We start from the raw sequence: 21,244 nt of genomic DNA, 5'->3' as shown, positions 1-21,244 counted from the left end.
GATTAGTTGTTGGACAGTCTGGGACAACCTTCCTCAACCTGGTGCCCTTCAGAAGTTGAAGGACTCCAACTCCCATTAGCCCCATCTGTCACGGGTAATGGCCAGGGTTGACGGCAGATGTAGTCAGGTTACAGAGTGCTGCTCTAGGATCACTGGTTCATCCTCACACTAAGGGCCAAACCCAGGCCACAAAGTTAGGGAGGCCTCCCTAGGGAAGTCTCCCTACTTTTCCTCTTTGTCACCAGGTTTCCTCAAGCTCTTCTACCATCCCTGAAATGTTTTCAGGGTTCCCAGTGGAGGAAGTTTAATCACCAGGGTTTCTCCCACCAAGGCTCACAGCTGAGCTTATGAAAGTCTTGTTTTACCTCCATTCAAAGCCGTGTCCCAGTTGGCAGTATCCGAACTGAAGTAAAAGCCAGTTTGAAAATAATAATGTTTGCACACTTTAAAACTTGTGGTTTGCATTAAGCTGCATTAATTTATTATTAGTCATAAAGAAGAATGGTTTTGCACCACACATTTTTCTCCCCCCCCCCTTTTTCATCTCATTTGGTCATTTATCAGAGGAACTAAGTGCAAATAAGGGGACAAAATAATAGCTCCTTCTCACTGCAATTTGTGGCAAAGTGCCTAATGAACTCGGCAGAGGATGCCCAAACAAGCGTTCCTTTCAGAAGCACACACTCATTTCAAGTGGTTTCTCTTGAAAACGCACAAAAAGCCTAGTTCAGATTTCAATGACTTGTCAAAAGCTCTGCGAAACTGGTTCTTTCCTTAAAAAATTAAAACAAAATCAATATTAAAAGCAAAAAAAATTGCACTGTAAGGACCCCTATATACAAGAAATATGGGCTGAAATAAAAGGAATAATCTACCCTGCACACTAATGGCACCCTCGAGTCCCTCCCACTCCCCCTGCCAAAATTTTGATTAGACGTGAAAAAAGAAAAACAATATTCTTTAGTTCATCGTTTTTCAAATACAGCAACAGTGGCTGCACTGAGACCCCAGCATCTTCTGATGCAAGCAGCAGGGCACTTGTTCACTCACTGACTAGAAAAGGGTGCAACATGCACCCTATGTCTCACCTGTAGGAAAGGCATATCTCAGAAGCCTTGCATGCAGAGAGTCCCAGAAACAATCAATGGCATCTCTAGGTAGGGCTGGAAAAGCCTCCTGCCTCAAACCCAGGAGAGGTACTGCCAGTCAGTGTAGACTGCACTGAGTGAGTTGGACCAATGGTCTGACTCATTATAAAACAGCTTCCTTTGTTCTATATCTCACAGCTACCTATCAGTTTGAGAACCTCTGCTCTATTTAATGCATGACTGCTCTTTTCAAGCAGCCAATATCAGAGATATTTAACTCCAAAATGGAGGAAATATTGATGAGAAAAACGGGCGAGAACATCCTCATCCAGAGGCCAAAGAAAGATCAGCTGAAGCGATTCTCCCCTCTGGTCAGAAATAATTCTCTGCCCCACTGCCAGTTACCATAGTCTGGCCCCATCCACAGTGGCGTAGCGTGGGTTGTCAGCACCCGGGGCAAGGCAAGTAATTTGCGCCCCCTAACCCGTGGATTTGCGCCCCCTAACCTGTGGATTTGCCCTAACCCCAGATGTTGCGCCCGGCCCCCCCTGCACCCCCCACGCTACGCCACTGCCCATCCATTTGCTAGGGCCGGGGTAGGCAAGACGGGGCCCTCCAGATATTGCTGGACTACAACTCCCATCACTCTTGATCGTTGTCCATGATGACTGGGGCTGATGGGAGATGGAGTCCAACAACCTCTGGAGAATCAGAGATTCCTCATTCTGGCTTCACATGTTCAGCTTCATTATGATCCAAGGCAAAACACTGGCGCTGAAGCCAAGCTAAGGAAAGCACGGTCAAACTAAAGGCCTAACCAGGGGAGTATGGGGAGAGGCACTGTTCTTACTGGGCATCCATATTCTTCTCTTGTGAAAACCATCAGGTTATTATTATATTCATATCAACTACCCTGGGCCCTAAAACTGGCAGGTGAGGCCTCGTTGGTGCTGCTGCTACCAGGGGCTGCTGGATTTGCACTGACCCAAGACAGGGCATTTTCAGTGGCAGTTTGCCATTTGAGAGAGGTGCACCTGTCTCACTGACTTTCAGTTTAAAAACAGGCATTGCGTAGGCATTTATTTGATGGCTGAAAGGCCCCCCTTTTCCTGACAGCCCTGAGATAACTGATTTTAAGTGCTTTTAGAATGCTTGAATATATATATCTATATTATTGATGTGTTTGTCACCATGGGCTCCTTTGAAAGAAAGGATGGGATATAAATGATGAATGAATAAATAAATAAATGATAAATACGATTTTCAGCATTCAGGTTTTTGTTTTGTTTTGTTTTTTTCTTTAAAAAAACACCACAGTTTTGTACCCCTCCCCCCTTTAGAAATAAAATCTTACCTCAGAACAAAAATAAAGATCTCTTACCAGGCAATCTTATTGGTTTCCATGGTGCAGAGTTTGGCACGTAAGCATGTTTAGTCGCAGTAACGATCAGCTGACTGCCCAGCTTATACTGAAACTTGATGAAGGCAGTGCCATCTGCTCCTGAGGTTCCAGAGGCAATGGGGATCTGGTTGGTAAAAATCTCAATAAAGGCTTCGGTGACTGGCTGATGTGTGCTGGCATCACTTACGTGGACCTTCAGAGTCACATCTGCAAAGAACAACAACGACGTAGCAGTTGACCTTTGGGAAAGCTTCGCATTCCACAGTTGCACGAAACAGGTGCAAAAAAAAGAAGAAGGTATATATGAGGTATTGAAGGAATGGGAGTACCCATTCCAAATGCTGGGATTAACCTTTAAACTCCATACGATCTTCACTTGAGCACCTTCTCAAGGTACCCTTGCTCCCATTGACACCAACAGGAACTCCCCCTGCAAGTCTAATTCCAAAAGGGAGCGGAGGGTTTTGTTGGGATGGCAATGAGAAGGGGAGAAAGACAAAAGGGGAAAGTGGCCGGCAAGGCTTGGCAGAGAGAGAGAGAGAGAAAAGGGGGTGGTCTAATGTTGGCTCTTAGCCTTCTGCCGGCTCCAGCCCTTCACACCTTGGCTACCCACCACTGCTATAAAGATGTTAACAAAATGTAGGTTGGAATCCAAATCCTACAAAAATGATGGAAGCTTAGGGGGTTTTCTGGGGTGGTGACAGCTTCCCCTCCTGAAAGCTTTCCCATTCAATTCCAAAACTGCATTTTAATACAGTAATCCCTCCCTCCCTCCTTCTCTGTCTGTCTGTCTCTATGGTGGAAGTAAAAGAAGGAAGAAAAAAAGGAGGGGTGTTGAACAGCTTGGAGGCCATAGAGAAATTCCACACCCTATTTTTTATTTGTAAAGTTTTTGTGCCACCTTCTCCCCATCTGCTTTATAAAAGCAGAACTGATGGGAGGAAAGAGTTTCAACAGCACTTTGACCTCGTGCCATGAAGGGGAAAAAATCCCACATCCAATTCCAGTGTGCCTGTGGAGCAGGTGTTTTTCTAAGTTGTGGCCTCCGCAGAAGTGGACCATTGGGCTGATGGGAGCTGGAGTCTAACACCATCTGGAGGGCCACAGGTTTGATACCCGGCTGTAGAGGTTTTGCCTATGTAAGGTACTTCTGATTTACAACCACAGTAACTCAGTTCTGCATATCTTACTTATAAATACACAAAAAGCTGCCATTTTGAAGAAGTTTCTGAAGAGCCAATCTGATCCTGTTCTAGAAGCTAGTGCCATTCCATGGATACCATTAGGCGCTAATAGGTTAATTAAGAATTGACGTTCCTGATCTTTAAGAATGCATTACACAACCCCATCCTTGCTAAAATACACTGTGTTATTATTTACAACAGTTACGATCCAAAATTCACTCTGAGAACAAGTACTTGCTGTCCAGATTTTTTCGGCCTCCCACACATGTGCCATTCTTCAAGAATGTCACCATAGCAACCGCATATGATTAAAAACCCCAAAACCATCCATATCACTGTGTTCTATATGAAAGGGGGTAAATCTCTACCAATTTATGGTATGAACACACAACTTGCCTTCCATCATATTCATATTTGTGCTACAGCTGCACCAAACAACCAATTCATTTTACAGACCCATCACTACATTTCTATCAGCTCTGGTGTGCTTAAAGATTTGTTTCATTTAACCAAATTTATATACCGCTTGATTGCAAAAGACAGCAACTTTCTTTGGAAATCCTGAGCCTTGACTGTAAACCATTATGTAAACCAATGAGGCATGCCAAATTCTTTGCACCGCATTGTTTAAAAATTCTGAAACCCAGTCAGCCATCATGGTGCCCTTCAGATGTTTTGTTGGACTACAATTCCCATCATCCTTGACCACTGGCCATGGTGGCTGGGGCTGATGGGAATGGTAGTCCAACCATATTGGCTACCCTCTGCCCTAGTCTGGGATATTGCAAGGGGATGGAGTAGATTTCCCTTTGGGTCCCTTACAGCCCTACAATTCTTTGATTCCGAGATTAATACATTGAAGTTTCCAGCTCACGCACTCAAAATGCTTCAGAAATTCCTGTCAAATGTGAAAAGCTCTGTATATTAAGGAGAAACCGATTTGTGAGTCGTACTTCTACAAGTTGTACAGTAAGCAACAAAATGAGCTCTTTTACAGAATATGAAACACCTTGTAAGAAACTGAAGCTCTGTGATCTAAAGCTAGATAGCTAGGGCATGCACCGTTAGCATTCATTTTCCTTTGACTTGACTATTAATTCAGAAGAACCAGTGTAGCAAGGAATAATGTGGCATGCAAGAAACAATAGTGAAGTAATAAAAGGGCCAGGTGAACATTACAGCTACAAAAGACTGTTCAGAAGCACCGATTCTAGAATTACACAATTTATACTGAAAGAACGAACAGGCAAAGAAAACAAAACTTCCCTGTTTGGAAGAAGATAGGAACCGTAATGTGATCCAGTATGGCGTAATGGTTAAGGCGCTGGACTAGAATCTGGGGTACCAAGATCCAAATCCTTACTCAGCCATGAAGTTCACTAGGTGACCTTGGGCCGGTCAAAAGTTTTCAGCCAAACCTGCCTCACAGGGGTGTTGTGAGGATTAACAGGGGATGGGGGAAGAACCATTTACCGTATTTTTCGCTCCATAAGATGCACCTAGTTTTTAGAGGGGGAATGCAAGAAAAGAAAAATTCTTTACAGGGAGCGCTGAGAAGTGCCTGTATGCATCCCAGGCTCTGCTCAGCGCTCCCTTTCACGAGCCGAGTGGAGCGTATGTGCGGCTCTTGGGGGCTTTTCCCAAGGAGGGAGAAGGGACTGATGGGCTGCCCTTCTCTCTCCTCAGGGAAAAGCTCCCAAGAACCGCACATACGCTCCACGCGGCTCTTTAAAGGGAGCTCTGAGCAGAGCCTCCCGCCTGCATTCGCTCCATAAGACGCACAAACATTTCCCCTTACTTTTTAGGAGGGGAAAAGTGTGTCTTATGGAGCGAAAAACACAGTAGCCACCCTGTACTCTTTTGAAAGGAAGGCGGGATAGGAATGTAATAATAATGAAATCAAGATAAATGCAAGCTGCCATCTTCACAGTGGCATCCTTGGAACTTTTAGAATGATATTTGGCCATAGCTAAATATTAAGCAGTCATGTGACAATATTTGACCAGTCAGCTGCCCAGTGTGTCAACCTAAGCTACAGCACTGCGGAGGAAGACTGTGCACCTGCAAGGTGCTTCTAAAGCCATAGAGCACTTTTAAAGAAACGAAATCAAACCAACAATATGTGGGCTACAAATAGCAAGCAATATTGTCGGTCGGCAATAAAGGAAACAACCCCAGAAGTCACATAGCATTTAGCGGCTTCACAAACTACACATACTTCCTACCATTTACATTCCTTCTCCTTCAGCTCCTTAGGAAATTATACCCTACTTGTTTTTACAACTTAGACGGCACACCAAAATCACTGGGTTCGGGTGAAATACAGTCGCGCAAATATAGCTGCCCTTTCCTATTGCTAAATTTGTTCTCTCATATAAAGAACAACGAAACCACGGCGTGGGTTATCATTTGGGAAGAGGTAAATCCAAAACAGGCCACAATCCAAAACCTACAATCCTTTCTGCATTGTCAATGTGACGTTTCAAAGAGTTCAGGGAAAACCTACATTTGATTAGACACGAATCCTCGCTGCTCCATCTGTTTTGGCAAACGGAGATTTTTCCGCTGTTTAAAACACGTTTGCTAAAAAGAAAGGCTCTTCCATGAAATGTCCCAAAGCAACAACTTGAAATAGTCACTTGGCAAGCAGCTAGGTTTCCTGGCTGCCAGACAAGTGCTGATCTAGGGAGGATGGAGCCATTAGCTTTCACTGTCGGCACAGAATGTGTTTGGATAACAAATGTTCAACATGATGTTTGCTTTAAGACTTTCCAGGTGGGATCAATCCCGATTTCCAAATGCAGTTCTTTACTGAGGCAGAGAAACAGTGGCATAATCATGGATTAAATCAGAGATACTCAACACGGTGCCTTCCATTAGACTACAACTTCCATGGCTCACTGGGCCAAATTTCCGTTGCAGTCCAACAAGTCATTTTGAGTGTTATTTTAATATAAAAGGGGGTATAAATATCTAATCTAACATCTGGAGGGTACCACATTGGCTATTTGTGGTTAAATGTTGGCTGATACTACATCTTGGTCCAACTGTACTCTTCTCCCTACAATCCCTTGAGCAATAGCTCTGAAAGGATACACTTCACCTAAGAATAAGATGACCATAATTTTTCTCAGGCCCTCATCTCTCAGGTTTTCCAAACTTAGGTTCAATCTGTCCCACTGTTGCATCTATTTGCCATTTTTTAAACAGAAGTCAACACAAACATTGTCACAAAGTTCTTTCTTTGCATCTGCCCAAATAGACACGTTTATACACACATCAGCAAATAAATTTAATGCGAACACCACTTGATCTGAACTGGCCAATTTCACAATGAGGAAAAGTGCAGTGAAAAAGGAACTGTCAACCTGAATGGGCATATATTCCATGGCATTTTATCTGTAAACACAGTATGGGCTTTGGGAACATGTTGGGCGCAATCTGGATTGGTTATGCAATACATGAAAATAATCAAAAATAATTCAAGCGCTGCTACCCAAAATAAGTGATTGTTCTATAAGGGACTTAAGTAACTCCTACATTATCTCCAATGGCAACTAGCTGCCAAACTGTTTTGTCACCAAGATGGAAAAATACTGTAATACGGTGCCCATCTGTAAGAGGGGAATTTCCAAGTCCTACACTATCTGGTTCCTAATATCTAATTTACTGCAAGCCCAGCAGAATTCTCTTTTAATTTTTAAAACCAGAAGGTGGCATAGTCTGTGGATGTCCTTCTGTTGTGTGATTAAAACCACACTCATAAATAACTTGAAACAAATAGTTATAGCCACATTAATGGTCTTATATTTGATCTTTTTAGATGCCGAACCATAATATCTTTTTCAACAAACTGCTTTGAAGTTTTGCTTTACAATCAAGTGGTATATAAATTTTATGAAATAAATAAACACGTATTTTATATCTGTTATTGCATGATGAAAATTCATAAGAAAATACCGGGCTGGATGTCCTGAACTTGTCCTATAGCATATTTTTAGAAAGATATCCCTTTGAAATACAATCTGTTTCTTGAAAAACAATTAAAAGATATGAGAAATCGATTGCAAAATTTTCCGAAATGAGACATTAATTTGTATGCATATTACCAGATAATAAACTCTAATATGTTTTTCAAATTGATAATCTAGCAGTATCCTGTAATAACCCACTCTACAGTGGGTGTTTTTTAAGCCTTTCCCTACTTAAGAAAAAAATATTTAATAATTAATCTGCACATGACTTCCAGCACTAGTAAAGTCATGTGTATGTTAAATACCTAGCAGAAGCAAAGCTGGGTCACAAGTTGGAGAGAAGGGAGCACTGACGATTGAAAAATGTTAAAGACCTGATGCTTGTAGGGGTGAAAAACAGAAAGCCACATTTGGGAAACTTTAGGAGCCTAGGAAGCTATCTTGTACCAGGTCAAACTATGTGTTGATTTAGCTCACTGCTGTCTCCTCTGACAGGAAGCGGTTCCTCAGGGCCTCAGACGGAGGTCTTTCCCATCACCAGCCACCTGACCTTTTAAGGTAGAGACAGCAGGGATTGAACTTGCAGCCTTCTGCATGCAGAGCACGTGCTCTGCCACTCAGCTACGGCCCCTTTCCTTATCACTGTTGAAACATACCCGTTCTTGCTTTAACGTGACTCAGAAGCAACCCATAAGGTTGCAGAACTTATGTCATGGGGCCATAATACAGTGTCCATGGGTTATAGAATCGCAGAGTTGGAAGGGACCACGTCGGTCACCTAGTCTAACCCCCTACAATGCAGGAATATTTTGCCCAAGGTTGGGCTCCAACCCACAACCCTGAGATTAAGAGTCTTGTGTCCTACGGACTGAGCTAACCAGACAGAGGCCTTCTGTTGTACCTATAGGGTTTGTTCTCCCCACTGGGATTAGACCTTTCAAGCCTAATAGAGGCATGGGGGGGGGGGGAGGTTTGCACCTCAGGAGCGAAGAATTAACTCCCCTTTCCCCAGCTGCGACCACAAACACCAAGCCAACCCCATGATGCAATTACATCTCAAAGATGCTTTCTATTGGTTACACTATTATGTTTCTTTGAAGCCTGATTACAATAGAGGAGAATATTTGGGTGGGGGGGCTTATAGCTGGGTAGGGAAAAGTTACCCCTTCCCTGCCTAGTTGGAAACCCCCCTCCCCACTGCAAATGCCACCCCTTCTATTGGCTCCAAACCTGTTATGGTCGATGTGTGTGATATCTTCCTGGAGACTGCAGTAAGGGAAGTAAGGTTACCTCTTGCCTCCCCAGCCGAACTCTCCAGGAAGATGACATTTTTTCCAAGCCTATTTGCTGGCAGTGGCAGGTGGGTGAGGAAAAAATTGAGGGTTGGTGGTGGTTGTGTGTGCATAGTTGTGGTATCCATGGCAGTTTCTCCATTTTGCAGAGGTGATGGCCAGCCCCAAAAGCACCTGCGTACTACCACAAAGATAATTTCTGCCTTTTTAGATGAAGGAAAGGCACATGGGAAAAGAAACCTCAGAGTCATTCAGCAGAAGAAGCATCTTGGAAAATTAACTCACCCAACTGATTCCCTTCCCACAAATTCTTAAAACACGCAACTCTGAGCTGATGCCGTTTCATTACCAGCACTGTTTCTCCTTGGCTAAATTTTCTGTCTCGGCCCCAGAGAAAGCAGGTAAAGTAAAGCAAACCTTCCAATGATGCCAGGAATATACTTTTCAGTTATATGCAACAGAGTTTGCAGAGAATCAGTCTAGAGCAGGGGCAGCAACCTTTTTCAGCCGTGGGCCGGTCCACCGTCCCTCAGACCATGTGGTGGGCTGGACTATATTTTTTTGGGCGGACATGAACGAATTCCTATGCCCCACAAATAACCCAGAGATGCATTTTAAATAAAAGCACACATTCTACTCATGTAAAAACACGCTGATTCCTGGACCATCTGAGGGCCGGATTCAGAAGGCGATTGGGCCGGATCCAGCCCCCAGGCCTTAGGTTGCCTACCCCTGGTCTGGAGCATATACCTTTACTCCCCAACCCTTTAATTGGATTTATCCAGTTTATTTTTGTTCTCTCAGATCTCGCTCCCCTTGCTTTCCTAGCTACACACGCTCTAGCATTTCTTAACATAAATGCTTATATTTGCACTCTGCCATGTTTATGTCTCCTTGTTCAATAGAAAATGCTTAATTAAACTGCTGCACAGCCCTTTTCCAGATAATTAATAGAGACATTAAATTACAGGACGGGTGCAGAAAACCTATTTAGCCGTTACTATAATAAAACTCCTCTAGCATAACCTACAGTCGTTTATAATAGCTATCATTTATTCCTCCATCCTGTTTTCAATGTCAGGCAGGCCCCCATTTGCCTCCAAATCATTCTGAATTATTCTTCAGATGAATACTTCCACCCAGGCTCCGTACTACACAATGATACGGTAACTGAAGAGATAATGTTTAGATCAAAGGTGCACACTAACAAATTATTTTGATCTTGCATCTTGGAACAGATCATAGTTAAGAAAAAATGTAACAATTTCCTTGCGGGAGCAGGCACCAGGGTGGACAGGAGAAATCAATGGACTTTAAATGTAATGGCCAGCGGGGTCAATGAAATTTAGCAGTTCTTACCCCACTAATGGGACTCGGGTGGCGCTGTGGGTAAAACCTCAGTGCCTAGGACTTGCTGATCGTAAGGTCGGCGGTTTGAATCCCCGCAGCGGGGTGAGCTCCCGTCATTCGGTCCCAGCTCCTGCCCACCTAGCAGTTTGAAAGCACCCCTAAGTGCAAGTAGATAAATAGGTACCGCTTTATAGCGGGAAGGTAAACGGCGTTTCTGTGCACTGCTCTGGTTTGCCAGAAGCGGCTTAGTCATGCTGGCCACATGACCCGGAAGCTGTACGCCGGCTCCCTCGGCCAATAAAGCGAGATGAGCGCCGCAACCCCAGAGTTGGTCACGACTGGACCTAATGGTCAGGGGTCCCTTTACCCCTTTACCTTTACCCCACTAATATTAACGGGCATTGAAATATATATTAGCTGCCTCACAAGGAAATGTTGCTCCTTATCACAAAATAAACAAATCCTTTATTTATTGCCTTTATACACTTTTCTCTCTCTAAGAAACTCAAGGAAATGTATATGGTCCCCCCCCCCAATTTATTTCCAACAACAACCCTGTGAGGCAGTTTAGGCTGAAAGACTGATGCAAATTATGAAAACATTTGGAGCAACAACTGTGGTTTTGTATACTCATTCAGCTGGACACATGAAAATGTTGTGTAGGCAGATCCTATTTTAACAGGAGGAGGAAGCACCATGCCCATAAACCTTTACCCATCAAACTCAACAGGTTGAGGAAATCCACCAGTGGGATAGATGATAGATAACCATCCCTTTTAAGAACAATACTTATACTTTGTGGTGTCAGACTACAGGGTACAGGTCTGGTGCCCTTTTGCAGGCCAGCTTCGTCTCTATGACCCCAGAGATTCCCTGGCACAATAGCAATAAGCAGCAGTAACACATGAACAGTTGTATCAGCAGCCGAGGCTCCAACTGTCTACCATTTCCTCATCCCACACTGAGAGTGGCAGGGAGAGCAGTGAGGGGGTGGACTGACAGGGATTGGTCCACCCCGTTGCCACTCCAATGCTCTTTATGGTCCCCCAACTTTAAAGTTAGTGTCCTATTGGCTGAGCTCAGTGCCACTCTTGCCTGGGGGTGTGGGTCAGAAATTCAAAAGTACCAGATAGCAAGCAGGTAGCTGGGTACCATAGAATCTCCGCAAGCAGAGCAGAGCCGTACTTGTTTGCTACCCACTCAGCAAGGTTTTCGGGGATGACCGGAAGTTCAAGCATTTTGAGAGAGAATTTCTTGCTGAATGTAATTTTGTGATTTCAAACATCCTTACAATGTTTTCCACCACCTCCGGTAAATTCTAAGTGGAACTTTTCAGAAAGCTTTCTATGGAGACCACAAGTTTTTCTCCTTGGCTGGTTACAGTCAGTCAGAGGCACACCATTTTGTACCTGAATTTGGCATCCTAAGCAATTTGGCTGCCTCACTGTTTCAGATCGTTTATGAATTCTGTAAATATATCTAGTCCTCCTAACAGAGGTTCGTAAGAACATGGCTATGTGCTTCCCTCCATTGTTAAAAACTCCAGGTTTAGGAAGTGACGAGAAACGGAAGGAAGAGTAAGAAATCACAGGAGCACTATGTGTTGGCAAATGTGAATTATGAGTGAACAAATATGTTACAGGCAATGTTCACATCATACATTTAAAGCATATGGCTTCCTCCAAAGAACTGTGCTAGCTGCAATCTACCCCTCACAGAACTACAGTCCCAGCACCCTTAAACTATAGTTCCAGGGATTATTTTGGAGGGAAAACAGTATTTTAAATGTATGGTGTTTATGCAGCCACAGTAAATTGGAGGGGAAGCAGAGTGGTTAACTTCCCTAATCTTTGCTCCCTATTATCTTATCCAATCACTGTCAACTCTCTTTAGGAGCCTTCAGAGAGTATCTCCATATTAGAATGTTTAGCCCTTGGATATTATCCACATGATGTCTCTCCAAGAGTTCTAATACACAAGTTTTCCCCTTTCCATTCTATACATTTTAACCCCAATTAGGAAAAACAAGTCTAATACACTATGACACCAATGCAAACCGAATAGTACAATTTTGCTTTATGGGTCTTTGTTGGATATTCTCATTCATACCCAAGGGTTCCACCCACTCCAGCATGAATAATCTACAGCTTTAACTTTATTATATGTATGGATGAACAGCACAGAACAGGCAATTTATCTGCTACATTTTTGTAAAAACAAAAAGGGGAAACCTCTCCCAAGTTAAATTAAATCAGCTTCAAATCCACAAAGTTATAAATGCGCAGAGTTATAAAATTCTGAATGACTGCCGAAACCGTGCTCCAGTTACACTCATTTTCCCAACCTACATGCTTAAAAAGAGAATGTCAGCATTTACAGTCTGATCCATAAATCCATTTGCTCGTTAATAACGAGTGCTCAATCATCTCAAATTACTTCACTGATGGTGAAAAGGGTACCTCCATTTGGTGGGCCATTAAGCTAGTGCACAAAGAACCAACTGAAGTTAGTTCTTGAGATTATATGATTATTGCTATTTATCTAACATCAAAAAGTCAGTTGTTGAGTGAACAAGGCTAAAACAGTAATAGAAAGAAGAAAAAAGCACAGCAATCACTATGCAGCAGTCCACATATTCTGGCTTGGTGCATAAGCCAAGTATTATTTGTCATCACCCTTTGCCCATCCATAATGTCTGCATGTGAGAGAGCACTCAGGGAGAGGAGACTAGGGGTCATCTTCTGGGAGCTGTAGTTGGTAAGGATGCTGAAAGTTGTTAGGAAACCCCCAACAGCCTCCAAAGAGCTACAATTTCCAGAGTGGCTTAACAACCAATCCTTCACAGGGGGAATTGCAGCTCTATGACCCTCTAGCACCCTTAGCAAACTATAACTCCCAGAATTATTTGGGAGAAGCCATGACTCTTTAAAATGTGCTTTAAATGTATCGTGTGTATGGGGCCTATGATCAATCTTGGCTCAAGTATCCATCAAAGAACAAAAGTGGTGAAATTAGCTGGCATTTTCAATCATACATAATAATTTATTTGTGCATCCCACAAAATGTGAAGTTGTACAACAAAGCAGCACTAGTGTGTGCTTTTCACATGTTTATATAAAAATGAATTTCAAGCACACATTTACACTGCAGTCAACAGGTTACTTGTCTGAATTTTCAGATTCGAAGTAAGTTACTTTCCAACAAGCAAAAAGTTCTGTATCTGAAGCACACAGAGTTCCTTTCATTTTACTTCGTTAAGATCTAAAAAAAACAAAACCTCACCGAGCCTCTGTGCCTCTTCATATATTATTTAAACCTTTACAAAACACGGTAATGGAATATAATGGAAGAGATTTTAAACTAGCATTAAAGCAGCCTGAACACTGAGTTAGAAAACTGAGAGCCTCTCCCTTTTATAGATAAGATCAATCACACACATAGTTCATTATTAAACTGTTTCCCAAGTGAGGAGAAAACAAGTCTTCAGTTTCTTCAATGGCATTTTAAAGCTGAAGTCCTTTGCCTGCTTATCAACTAACTGGGACTTACATCTGAGTACTCATGTTTTAGGATTGTGCTGTTATGCCTATTATTGCCATGAGCATGTTGGCCTTTCAGTATAACTTAAAAAAAAACAACACTTTAGGATTTCACTGTTGTTTAAGGTGCATTTGTATGATGCATGTAGTAAGTCCAAAATTGGCGGCAGGTGAGTCTGTCAATAGTAGGAACTGTAACATTTTGGAAGTGGGCCAGCTACTATCCTTTGTTTCAGAACTTACAATCCATTGTGAACTTGCGACGCTACAGACCTCAACTGAAATTACGGCATTCTGCACAAACCTACGTTTCTGTGTGACAAGAGAATAACTGAGCGAATTACTCGAAATATGTATAAAAAATTGTCCAGTAGCACCTTCGAGACCAACTAAGTTTGTTCTTGGTATAAGCTTTCGTGTGCATGCACACTTCTCCAGATACAATGAAACAGAAGTCACCAGACCCTCATATAAGGGGAAAACAACAACAACAATTTGCAGGGCTCTACAATTTCAGTAGCCACACTTGCCAAGGTGAGTCTCCAACAAGCGCCATGAGCTCATGGCTTTCCTGCTCCCCTGATGCACTTTCTGCATCTCTCCCCTTCAGATGATGCCTGGGGTTTGCTGGCTCTGTGCTCGGCCAGAGACTCAATGAATGGCAAGCACGGAGTCAAAGCAAGCCTCTGCCTATCCTCTCTGGCCTCAGGCTGGAGGATGTGAGCAGAGGCCCTTGGAATACACAGCAAGTCCTTCCCATGTCTCAACCATCTCTGACCTGAAGGTTGGTGGCACAGGTGAGCGGCCTGGTCTCTTAGCAAGGGCTTGGAGAGTGGAGGGCATCATCCTATATTTTAGAAGTACGGTCATGGTCCTGATGTTGGGTGTGCCACAAAGGCCAGCCAAACCTTGTGGAGCTTTGAATATGAGTATTTTAGAAGCAGAATCACAACCCTACAAAAATGACCACAACCCTGGGGTATTGGGGGGATGGTCTGGTGATGAAAGGACACTGAAAGGAAGACACAGAAGGCTGTTTAAGGGCCTAAGACTCATGTAGGACAAGTAAGGGCAGACCCACATACTCAGTGAACATACATGCAACAAAAGAAAAGGAGCTTTGCCATGGAGATTTAGAGTACAGCATCTTGCATGTTACACACACACACACACACACACACACAAAATCTTATTATTAAAATGCATATATGCCCACTTCTCCACTTCAAATTGTCCCTGCTCCCTCCCCTGCCCCCTTTCCTATTGGAGGGTTTCTAAACATATGTTTGAAGCGGTATTTGCGTGTTACACATAGATAGACCTTAAATCTGCCCTTGCCTTCCTAGTCTCTTCAGAGTTCAAAGAGAGGATTTTGACAGTTTGACAGCTGTATGTGTGCGTGTGTTACTAGTCCTTGAGATTACATTTTTTTAAAAAAAAATGTGTCTTTTTTTATTGCACTGTGACAGGCACCTCGACCTTAAAGGGATTTTCTCCCCCCCTGCAAAGCTTTTGTTAACAGCTGTCAAATGCACTCGACATTGCCACAACAATGGGCTTAGAGCACACATAGTATGCATGGGGGGGGGGGTTTCCTATCAGTTTACAGATAAGATGTTTATTCTAATGGCTTTACTCTAAATTGAGCCCTCCTTATCCTTCTGTACCTCCTTTCACCAAAATCCCACCAAAATCCCTGATTTTACACCCGCAGCATTTGGTGACTACACAATATCTCAAACAATTTTGCCAGCCTACACTCTGTGCCCCTCCAGTTTATTTTCTCCTCTTCCCTTGCACCCGAATTCCTCCACCCCTTGTTGAAAGGCTCTGTTCTTTCCTGCTGCTCCTTTTCTTCCCCTGGCCCCAAATTGTCTTCACATTCAGAACTACTTTTTCTACCCAACGTTCATCTTTATGCTTTCCCACCTCTTCGCCAGGTTTCCATCATAGCAACTCATGCCAGCTGTGAGAGAGGAAGGAGCTTGCAAGTGGACAAGCTAGCAGCCACTGTCTTGGATCCAAAGAACCACGAGCAGAAAGATAAAAATATATTCATGCTGTTCTGTGAGCTCTTGTGCAGGCCAAAGCAAAAGACTTGGCCAGAGTGCAATGTACCAGTGTTCCTAGAGTTTGCATTACAGCAGGAGTGAATAAAAATGATGCAGGCAGATAATAAATATGATCCAGTGCTGTCTTCGCCAACCTTGCCCAGCCAGATGTTGACAAACCACAAAGATCATCATCCCTAGCCAGCATGCCCAATGGCCAAAGGTAATATAATCCAACAATATCTGGGGACCCAATTTGGGAGAAGGTTGTTCTTGAGGCCTATCCCCCCTCAAAAAGAAAAGTCTTGCAAAGACCTACTTTTTTGGATTAGATGTCACTTTCCTCGACCATGCTCATCTGTTAAGCTACAAACAGGCCTTCCAAAAGTGGAAGTGGCTTTCTACTAGCTCAGAAGAGAGGAATCTCAGGCCCGATGGATGAATGAGGCCCTCCAGGATTCTCTATTTGGCTTTCAGGACTCTCCATAGCCCCCTCCCCAGAACTCACATTTCCCTGGCTCTGCTCTGCTCTGCCCGCTTCTCCAGGATTTTTGCCTCGCCGGAAGAAGTCCTTGAACCGTGGCAAGACCCCTTGCATGCCTGGATGGAGCTGTGTGGACTTTTGAAGGCTGAAATGTAGCCTATGTACCAAGATACACGTCCATTGTTCTACTCACCATCAGTGGCGGAGCAAGTCGATCAGGTGCCTGGGGCGGCGCATGTGCCCTGCGCCCAAAGGCAGGGCCAGCAGCCTGTGGGGTGGGCTGTGGCAGGATGCTCCGTGGGGCTTCCAAGGCGTCTGCCTGCCTCCTCCCACTCAGCTGCCCTACAGCTGGGGAGGGGGGCAGCTGGCGGACCTTTTGGGCAGCGGGGAGCCTGCGCGTGCCCAAGCCACCATGCCTCTCCCAGGAGAGACAAGTGGCTCGGGCGCGCTGCAGGCCCTGGTGGTGCTGCCCGGCATTTTCTCACCCCCCTCAGAGGTGACACTTGGGGCGGACCTCCACCACTGCACCCCCTTCCTCCTCCCCTGCCCACCATTGCATCGGGCTGGGACCCCCCACTGGAATAGAGCCACCAGAAGGGAGCACTGACTGAAAAAGTTTAGCCACTTCTGCACTACCTGAGTTTTGCATCCAAGTTTACTGCTGTAAGAAGATTCGTAAGGTGCACCACCAGGAAGAAAGGCAGTATAGGAGCCATTGATTGACAAATGTATTTAGGAAATACGCTCTTACATGAGCAATATGTAGCCTGTGCACTTTCCCAGTCTGCATCTGTACTGGAATTGTTTCAAAGATGCTTTTAAGATGCTTTATTGCTTGTTGTTTGCCACCCTGGATTCCTTTGGGAGGGAGGGTGGGATATAAATTTAATAAAGAGCAATGTACCAACCAATTGACCAAGCAATTATTAAAAAAAATGCTAGCTCTTATATAAATGCATAAACAATAAATACTTTATAGAACTGAAGAGGTCTTTATACTCTTGTCAAAATAGTGCTCCTTCTCAACATGAAAGACCTAGAGTTTAATTCTTAAGAATTACAAATTCTAGGGGAAAATATCTAATCTCTTTGCAATGTGGCCTTACAAAGAATAACATGATTAAAACACATTTTTTTTAAAAAAAGAAAAGCCAGCATTAGTCATCTTTAACAAGGACCCAAATGTCTTGGCAGACTCTGGTGGTGCCTACACAATGAACAGAAGAGATCCGATATTATCAAGTCCAACGTCAATTTCAGGCAGTTTGCTCATGCACAGAGAATACATAAACCCCAATCAGCACAAAGCACAATACAGAAGTATCACAAAACTTCATTATTCAACCATTCAACTCATACCACTTGGCAGCCAAGTGGTACAGCATATTTGGAACAATACTTATTCTCACATATTATATTGAAGATCTTGGAGCATATTTCACAGCTACTATTTGTTTATAGTGTTGTGGGTTTTTGTCGTTGTTGACAGATTTGAATTCTCCAGCATCACCTTTCCAAATATGTATTAAGGGAAACAAACTTAACATTTCCTAAACATGGTTCAAGAAGCTGGCATTATTCTTATTCTTATTCTTATTATTAAAAAAGCTTAGCAAAATGTGGTCCCCATATTTTTCCGCTGCTGACTAATAAAACGACTCAAGGAATACCTGTCATTTATAGCCTAAATTGATGACTGCATGTCTTAAGATCCAGAAACAACACACACATAGATTACACACTTGAACATCCATATTCCATGATATCAAGCAAGAATACATTAGTATTAGAGGATGCAAAACTAGTAATAAGTCGTCAAGTCAAATGAACGCAACACTTTCACTGAAGAGAATATCTCTGCCATATACTACAATTAGGTAGCATAGAGATGGTAGATGTAATTCAGGGGTGGGGGACCTGTGGCCCTTCAGATGGGACTACAACTCCCATCATCCCTGACCACTGGCCAAGCTGACTGGGGCTGGTGGGAGTTGTAGTCTAGCAACATCTGGAGGGCCCAAGATTCTCCACATCTGCTTTGGAATGCTAATCAAGAATGTTATTGTTACCATACATTGCAATTAAAAAGTACCATTTTTTTGCTGTATAAGACTCACTTTTTCCCTCCTAAAAAGTAAGGGGAAATGTCTGTGCGTCTTATGGAGCAAATGCAGGCTGCGCAGCTATCCCAGAAGCCAGAACAGCAAGAGGGATTGCTGCTTTCGCTGTGCAGTGATCCCTCTTGCTGTTCTGGCTTTTGAGATTCATAATATTTTTTTTTCTTGTTTTCCTCCTCCAAAAACTAAGTGCATCTTGTGGTCTGGTGCGTCTTATAGAGCAAAAAATATGGCACTTAAGTATTCTATAATAAGGTGCAACATTTGATCTGGGTCTAGGGATACTAAATTGCATTGTACACATTTTCCAGTTTATATTTTAATTCCAACTTGGAATTCTAACTCTAAATTGAGATAAAGCCAGGGGGCTGTTTTCTGTTCTATAGGTAAGAACAATAAATAGTAAGATGAAATCAAATTCATCAGAGTGAATCTCCCCCCCCCCCCACAGAAAGTTTATGTAAAGAGTATATCCAATAGGATTTCTACACGGCACAATATATTGCATTTAGCAAGCTGCAGATGTAGCACAGAACTGATTCATTTATTGATTTCTGCTTGTGTGTTAGATATGGGTTTTAATCACACAAGTTTAGGCTCGGAGGGAGCCAGAGGTTAGGTAGAGTCCCCCTGACAGATCTGGTGTGACAGAATTCAGTCAGTGTCTTGACTGGCAATATCCCAAGAAGGAAATTGCTGTAAGGATGTGACGCAGATCCATTCAAATATGGCATCTAGCACTCTCCCCGCAGCTAATATGAGCACACTACATCAACTAGTATAGCACAATAAGCACACTGATGTGAAAGTCCACACGTTATTATATCTAATTTCTGGTTTGTTTGCTTTTAAAACATTTTAGTACAGTTTTTGAAGAGAAGAGAGTGTCAATAAACCACTAGGAAAAGTGCCCAATATTCACCATTTTATAGTTCAGGTTCAATTCAGGTTTAGTCCATTTGTTGCATTACTATAATCAAACAACTTCCCACACAACAGTTCCCTAGTATATTCCTACTTGAACACATAAGAACATTAGGATTCTTTACATGATTAAATGATCATGTATTGTGCAAATTGGCACTATCATACATTAGTTTAAAAATGCATTTGCTTTATTGGTGGAACTGTACACATTTATTTACAAGATTTATCTCTCGACACCATTCAATTGATCCTCAAAGCGACTTACGATAGATGGAAACACATTTATTTGCCCAGAAATTTATGCCGCCCTGTTGCGTTTTTCCAGCCTATAGAAGAAAGATGCTCTGTAGCTTTAGGGTTGTTTATGATAGCATGTTAAATATAGCATTTTTTCTTCTTCTCCGCACTGTTTAATATTTGTGTGTTTTGCAACCCACCCTGGGATCAGCAGACAAACAATGGGCTATATTTTAAACAAAATATAATGGAATAATAGGGACACACTAACACCAGAGTCACACAACCTAGCAGGCTTTAGTCCCCCAGTCCAGAGGTTCCCAATATGCTACCCTCCAGATGTTGTTGAACTCCAATGCCCACCAGCCCAAGCCAGCATGGCCAGTGGGCAGCAACATCTGGAGGGACTCGTGTTGTCAACCTCAGTCAAGGCCAATGGTTGTGTCCTGAGTATGCTAACTGGCAGTGGGGCAGAGAGGTTCTCCCCTCGACAGGTTGGAGTGGGGAGCAAGCTCATCTCAGCCGATCCTTCTTTGGCCACTGAATGAAAACAGGGTGGCCTCACCCTTGCCATCTTAATATTTGTGGGCAGCACGGTTGCACTTATGACTTCTATTTGCATTTCTGTTCTATTGAGCAACACAAAATGACAAACCTGAAGCATAAGTTGCCAGATTAGTTATACTCTTAGGAGCCAAACACGCATAAATAAAATATGCTACAGACCGTCTCCAAACACAGTGGTACCTCCGGTTAAGAACTTAAATTGTTCTGCAGATCTGTTCTTAACCTGAAACTGTTCTTAACTTGAGGTACCACTTTAGCTAACGGGGCCTCCCGCCACCACCACACGATTTCTGTTCTTATCCTGAAGCAAAGTTCTTAACCCAAGGTACTATTTCTGGGTTAGTTCTTAACCCAAGGTACTATTTCTGGTCAGGTCTATAACCTGAAGCATCTGTAATCTGAAGCACCTGTAACCCAAGGCACCACTGTATAGTCTGATCCCCCGCATATGGAACATTAGTGTATCAGGCAGAAGGGTTCAAGTCCAATCTCTTTCTTGACGTACTAGCTTCCTATTTGCAGGGAGTGAGGTGCATAATTGCACCTCCTGAAGCATCTCATTCCATGGCACTGGGACCACTACAAAAAAAGCCTTGCTTAGCCAAAGATGACTAGCATAAGTAGCAAAATTCAATACGACACCTCAACTTGTCCAAACCAAATCCTTAACATTTATATCTCTAGTATCTGTAGACAAAACACACCACTGCTTCTATATATAACGACTCCACTGAAATTCACCCCACAAGCCACATAATGAGTGTGTTATAATAACTTAGTTTAATTCTTTCTGTGATCTATGCAAGTGCAGGGTTTTTTTGTTTTTGTTTTAGCTTGCTATTTTTTTTTAAGCTTTCAAACCCATTCAAAAATCAGGACCCCGTTGGTATTGTGAGTTTCCATCCATGGGCTAACTGGCTGGCTTGTCTCACGGAAGAATTTGATTGCGTTTCCAAATATAGAGCAAAATCCATATGGAATTGTAATTGTGAAACTGCTAGTATAAGCACACCAAGTCAACTTGCATGACAT

The 21,244-nt window shown here is 43.0% G+C and overlaps 1 protein-coding gene across 3 annotated transcripts in view; it reads right to left on the bottom strand.

Annotated features, from left to right (window-relative positions):
- FAM171A1 (family with sequence similarity 171 member A1) overlaps nucleotides 1-21,244 on the bottom strand; it is a 78,703-nt gene that overhangs the window by 43,132 nt on the left and 14,327 nt on the right. For 2 of the 3 annotated variants that reach the window (XM_028749793.2, XM_028749794.2), the window contains exon 2: nucleotides 2,470-2,697. In XM_028749793.2, coding sequence (XP_028605626.2) covers nucleotides 2,470-2,697 — 228 coding nt within the window. Of the gene's footprint in view, nucleotides 1-2,442; nucleotides 2,698-21,244 lie in introns of those variants that run through there. The other variant, XM_028749796.2, reaches the window with a different exon arrangement.

This window comes from Podarcis muralis, chromosome 12, assembly GCF_964188315.1.
Source record: "Podarcis muralis chromosome 12, rPodMur119.hap1.1, whole genome shotgun sequence".
Lineage (NCBI taxonomy): Eukaryota > Metazoa > Chordata > Lepidosauria > Squamata > Lacertidae > Podarcis > Podarcis muralis.
This window is presented reverse-complemented; position numbering and strand designations above follow the sequence as displayed.